The sequence below is a fragment of the Eutrigla gurnardus genome (assembly GCF_963514095.1).
Source record: "Eutrigla gurnardus genome assembly, chromosome: 5".
NCBI lineage: Eukaryota > Metazoa > Chordata > Actinopteri > Perciformes > Triglidae > Eutrigla > Eutrigla gurnardus.
In genome coordinates, this window is record NC_139919.1 from 31,018,858 (window position 1) to 31,025,619 (window position 6,762).

Genomic DNA, 6,762 nt, shown 5'->3' on the forward strand with positions numbered 1-6,762 from the left:
TACAACTTGTATTATTATAGTTATTGTAATTATCCATTTGTTTTAATGTGTTTTTATGATCTTTGTATTTATTTAATTATCCAGTTCTGTTTTTAATTATTACTTATTTGATTTGTGTCATTGGAATGATCGAGCTGATTGTTTTAAATGTAATCAATGTTCTACATATTTAGATATTAATTTATTCAAAGTAAATTAAGAACACGTTTTTTTTATCGCGCTGTGATCATTAATCCCCGCGTGTTGTCTGCCAGGGCCCCACCGGGCACCGGACCACGTCGTTCTCCGTACTGGACATCCTGGACCCAAACAAGTTCACGAGCAGCCGGCGGCCGCAGCAGCAGCACGCGGGCCACCGGGGCGAGCGCGAGCTCAGCGCCTACGGAGCCGAGAACCGGAGAGGAGGCGCGGCGGAGCGCGAGCCCGGCCTCGAGCCCGGCAAAGGGTGCTACGGCGCGGAGGAATACCAGAGCAGTGAGTCTTCGTCACATTTAGTTCGTGTTTGTTTACGTTGTTTATTTTAGTTCCTGTTTGTTTACGTTGTTTATTTTAGTTCCTGTTTGTTTACGTTGTTTATTTTTGTTCATGTTGTTTCATTTAGTTCGTGTTTGTTTTCGTTATTTTGTTTAATTGATCGGAAACTCCAGGAAGTTATTTCCGGTTTTCAGCCTTTTTAACAACTAACTTGAACGTAATTCAATCTTCTTCGTTCAGATTTAACCTCCTTTTAGTTCGTGTTTTATTTTACGGTGTTGTTGTTGTTTGGAAGCTGTTTCCGTTTTATTAATGTATAATCCGTTTAAATGATCTGTTTTAATAATAATCCGTTTAAATGATCCGTTTTAATAATAATCCGTTTTAATAATAATCCGTTTAAATGATCCGTAATAATCCGTTTAAATGATCTGTTTTAATAATAATCCGGTTAGTAACTTTCTTCAACAGTTCGTTGACTGTTAACGTGTCGGAGAGAAAAAAGCGCGTTTCACACCAAACTAATCGGAATAAACTCGGTAATTAACGGAATTAACCGGAGACCGAGTCCACCGATCAGAACCCGAAGAACCGGAAACCAGCCGTGTTCGTGACGGATCTTAATTGAAGTTAAAAAAAAAAGCAGCTCAAGGTTCGTGTGTGATCGTTTTATTGATCGGTGAGTGTGTGTGTGTGTGTGTGTGTGTGTGTGTGTGTGTGTGTGTGTGTGTGTGTGTGTGTGTGTGTGAGAGAGAGAGAGAGAGAGAGAGAGAGAGAGAGAGAGAGAGAGAGAGAGAGAGAGCTTCCATTCAAACCAATCAGCTCCGTTTCCTCTATTAAATATCACATTAATATTATAAACATATTATATAAATATTATAATAGCTGTTTTATTATTAAACTATTGTTTCATGTTTTCTTTCTCTTCAATCTTTAGATTTCGTGTATTTTTCTGTGACAGATTAATCCGAAACAAACAATAATAAACTTTACAATTTAATAACATCAGACATGTAACTATGTTTATTTATATGGATATAATATATTTATATATGAGGCGTTTATGTTTATTTAATTGATAAATAGATGATAATGTGACACCGACATTAAAGGATGTTTTTATCACCGTCGTTCAGGAAGCTCCTTTTTATTATTAATAATAATATATAAAAAAATTACTCCAATCAAACTTTTGTTTTGAGTTAAAAGCAGTTTCTCCGTCGCACCACTAAGAATAATTTATACCTGAATATTTAAACCTGAATATCAAGCTCCTCTTTTATTTTAAATCAGATTTAAAATACATGAATTTGAATTATATTCGATGTTTTCTACATTTAGAAATATTCTAATTAACATTAATTCACTAATAATTCATTAATAACAGCAGGTTTGGGCCCTGAAATTTAGAAGAACTGTGAGACAATCATGATTTTAATAATATAGAAGATCAGTTTGAACTTTGATGATAATATTTAACTCGTGCTTTTATTATTATTTATTTAAATCAATTTAATTCATTAATTAAAATTTGTGTGGAAACAAAAAAAAGAGGAATTTTTATTCTTTCTTTGTAAATCTGCATTTTCCCACTTGGAGCTTTCTTTTCTTCTTTTCAACCATGTTATTAGTTATTTTATTATTTCTGTTTTATTTTAGTTATTAAATATGAGCAGGTTTATTCAACATAATTATTACATTTGCACATTTAAGTAGGAATGATTTCCTCAAACCGTTTTAAATTCTGCAGCATGATATGTTTATAATTTTATTTTTGTTATGTGATTAAAACCGAAACAAATTATCTAAAAACTATAAAATAGTTTCCTTTTCACCGTCAACATTTGAAGGTTTTAATTGTAAAGATTTATTTTACTGAAGATAAATCTGCAGGTTTAAACTAATTCATAGACGGATTCTTTTGTTTTAAACGTTGCACTGATTTATTTATTAAATAATAATTTGTTAGTTTGATATAACTTCAGACACGTGACCCCGTCGTCCGGCCTGCTGAGTTAAATCACAGAAATGATCAAAACTCACAAACACTTTTAAACAAACAAATTATTCCTGAAGGAATAAAGTCCTCTGATTTTGACTCCACATTCCCAAAGTTATTATCGCTATCTTTATGTTTGTCACATATTATATTACACCGGGACAAAGGTGGGCTTTAGGACTGGATTACCAGCATTCACACCTGGGGGTCTCTGGGACCCTGGAGGACCCTGGATCACCGTGTGACACTTAATAAAAACTATAATGTAGAAGTTTCATAATTCAGATTTAATGCTTTCATTACGTCCGTTTGTATTAAACCGACGTGGTTCGCATCTCTACTTCACTGGGAGGCCTCACACACACACACACACACACACACACACTTAAAGATCTGCTTATTCGTGCTTCGTTACACTGAGATCAGATAACATCCTGCAGGAAAGGATTTCCGTTACGTTTACAAACATTTCTTCTCAACCCTAAAATGGAAAACTGTAGATTTACAGATTATTCAAGATTCTCCGTTCTAATGTAACATCGAAGTACAAAAATAAATAAATAGCACAAAAACAATTCAGACACTAACATCAAAAAAGAAATCAAACTTGAGTGCCGAAGTTGAGTCCCGATGTATTTGTAACGTTGACGTTTCACCGAAATTATTTTAGATCAAGGGAAGGTTTCTCTGGTGATTAAAAATATGATTTAAAATACTCGTACGTATCGGATGTTTTACAGACTCGTACGTACCAGATGTTTTACAGACTCGTACGTATCGGATGTTTTACAGACTCGTACGTATCGGATGTTTTACAGACTCGTACGTATCGGATGTTTTACAGACTCGTACGTATCGGATGTTTTACAGACTCGTACGTATCGGTTGTTTTACAGACTCGTACGTACCAGATGTTTTACAGACTCGTACGTACCAGATGTTTTACAGACTCGTACGTACCAGATGTTTTACAGACTCGTACATACCAGATGTTTTACAGACTCGTACGTACCAGATGTTTTACAGACTGGTACGTACCAGATGTTTTACAGACTGGTACGTACCAGATGTTTTACAGACTCGTACGTACCAGGTGTTTTACAGACTCGTACGTACCAGATGTTTTACAGACTCGTACGTACCAGATGTTTTACAGACTCGTACGTACCAGATGTTTTACAGACTCGTACGTATCGGTTGTTTTACAGACCCCGTACGTACCAGATGTTTTACAGACTCGTACGTACCAGATGTTTTACAGACTCGTACGTACCAGATGTTTTACAGACTCGTACCAAATGTTTTACAGACTCGTACGTACCAGATGTTTTACAGACTCGTACGTATCGGTTGTTTTACAGACTCGTACGTATCGGTTGTTTTACAGACTCGTACGAGATGTTTTACAGACTCATACGTACCGGCTGTTTTACAGACTCGTACGTACCAGATGTTTTACAGAATCGTACTTATCGGATGTTTTACAGACTCGTACGTATCGGTTGTTTTACAGACTCGTACGTATCGGATGTTTTACAGACTCGTACGTATCGGATGTTTACAGACTTGTACGTACCAGGTGTTTTACAGACTCGTACGTATCGGATGTTTACAGACTCGTACGTACCAGATGTTAACCTGTCTGTGTGTGTTTTCCAGAGGACGGCTTTGTGTACCGGAGCCAAGACGAGGACGACTACCACAGACCCGGGACCCCGGATTCAGAGGCCCCCGACGGGCCCTACAGCAGCGAGGAGAGCAGCTCGGCTCTGCCCGGCAACGGAGACCGAGATCTGGGCCAGCACAGCCACCAGGACCCCAGCAGAGACTCCAAGAGCCCCGCGGACCAGAACGGCGACAGTCAGACCAACGGGGGCCAGGGGGCGCAGAGCAAACCCAAGAGGAAGCGCTCCGGCTCGGACTCCAAGTCAGGGAAGCCCCGGAGGGCCCGGACTGCCTTCACCTACGAGCAGCTGGTGGCGCTGGAGAACAAGTTCAAGTCCACGCGCTACCTGTCTGTGTGCGAGCGGCTCAACCTGGCCCTGTCGCTCTCCCTCACTGAGACCCAGGTGAAGATCTGGTTCCAGAACCGGCGGACCAAGTGGAAGAAACAGAACCCGGGGGCCGACACCTCCGCCCCCACCGGCGCGGCAGGGGGCGGAGGAGGCCCGGGGGGAGGTCTGGGCGGCCTCAGCCCCCTCAGTCCGTCCCCGCCCATCAGTGGGCACCTGGCCATGCACGCCGGCTACGCAGGCCACCACCACCCCTCCGCCGGCAGCCTGGTCCAGCTGCCCTTCCTCACCGCCAGCCACGTCCTGTCGCCCTTCATGCTGGGGACGCAGGGCTACGCTGCGCCCGCCTTCTACAGCACCCACCTGTAGACCGGAGCCGGGTGCTGGTCCCGAACACTGAGCAGACAGACGCTTCAGCAGACAGACAGTCAGCAGACAGACAGTCAGCGCGCTGCTCTCCTTTTTACTACCAACACTTCAAGGCTTTAAGTTCAATGGATTATTTTGATAGAATGTGAATATCTTCCAGAACTGTACATAAATCTATGTTCTAGCTTCCTACTCCGAATGCTGTTTTAAAACTACGTAATAGACCCAAACCTTTGTTTAAAAAAGAAAAAAAAGGTATGAATATTGAATGTTTATTTACCACTTAAGGAATGGCTTGATCTATCGTCAGTACTGTGTAACTCAGCTGTGAATGTTTTTCATTTCTGTTATTTATTGAATTTGTTGACGGTTTCCATAAAATCATTGGATGTACTGAATCCTCAACATGATATCGTCCTTTGATATTAAAATAATGACAATTAAACTCGCTACAAAGTCAACTCATTCTAAGGGACAGAACATAATAACACACTTTAAAATACATATACTGGAGAACACTATAAATATGAAAAGAAAAAAAGACTTAAAGTGAAAGTTACTAAGATGTATTCATGTCGGCTCTATTTTTAAAATATATATACTATATATATACTTATTTATAATATAGAATCCTTTGTGTCCAATTAATACCGTACCAATGTGCTGGGAGCATAATTTAAAAAAATAAGAATTTATTGGAATGAATATTGAGCATACTATTACTCCAACAAGAATATATTCATATATTAATGTCAATTAATGTTTAAAAGTTCACTAAATACACCTCAAATGTGTTTTTTTAACAATTTAATGTCAACGGAAAGACACTTAAAATCACTCCAAAAATAATTGTTCCACAGTTTGTGTACGTGTGTCTCAGTGTGTGTGTGTGTGTGTATGTGTGTGAGAGTGTGTGTCAGTGTGTGTGTGTGAGTCCCCGTTGTTGAACCCTGGCTACAGAGGAAGTCTAAAGCTGTTGAATATCACACTGTGAATATATGCCTTTATTGATCTTAGAAACGTTGCAGCCAAAAACGACTAAGCTATGACTTTTTTTCTTAACTTCATTCAAAATACTATATTATATTTTTTTCGTGACTTTTTTCAACATGTTATATTATCAGTTTTTTATTTTTCCGTGACATTTTTCGACATACAATACTTTACATTTTTTTTAACATACTAAACTATGACTTTTTTTATTTATTTTTATTTTTGGCTAGAGCGCCATTCAAGCATTTTATTACTTTTTCAGTGTGGAAACAGGGAAAGAGAGAGATGACCTGGGAGGGAGTCGAACCCGGGACCACCACGTCGAGAGCCTCTGTACATGAGGCGGCTGCCCTAACCACCATGCCACCGGCCGCCCCCATGACCTTTTTTGACATACTATATTGACTTTTTTTCGTGACTATTTTCAACATATTATAGTATGACTTTCTTTTGTGACTATTTTCAACATATTATAGTATGACTTTTTATCGTGTCTTTTTACGACCTACTAAACTATGACTTTTCATTGTGTCTTTTTACAACCTACTAAACTATGACTTTTCATTGTGTCTTTTTACGACCTACTAAACTATGACTTTTTAATCGTGACTTTTTACGACCTACTAAACTATAACTTTTTATCGTGACTTTTTACGACCTACTAAACTATGACTTTTTATCGTGACTTTTTACGACCTACTAAACTATGACTTTTCATTGTGTCTTTTTACAACCTACTAAACTATGACTTTTTAATCGTGACTTTTTACGACCTACTAAACTATAACTTTTTATCATGACTTTTTACGACCTACTAAACTATGACTTTTCATTGTGTCTTTTTACGACCTACTAAACTATGACTTTTTATCGTGACTTTTTACGACCTACTAAACTATGACTTTTCATCGTGTC

General features: G+C 38.6%; 1 protein-coding gene across 1 annotated transcript in view; it reads left to right on the forward strand.

Moving 5' to 3' along the window:
- nkx1.2lb (NK1 transcription factor related 2-like,b) overlaps positions 1–5,255 on the forward strand; it is a 6,611-nt gene extending 1,356 nt beyond the window's left edge. The window contains exons 2-3 of the mRNA XM_084009629.1: positions 255–474; positions 4,133–5,255. Coding sequence (XP_083865755.1) covers positions 255–474; positions 4,133–4,854 — 942 coding nt within the window. The 3' untranslated portion in view covers positions 4,855–5,255. The remainder of the gene's footprint in view (positions 1–254; positions 475–4,132) is intronic.
- The last annotated feature ends 1,507 nt before the right edge of the window (positions 5,256–6,762 follow it).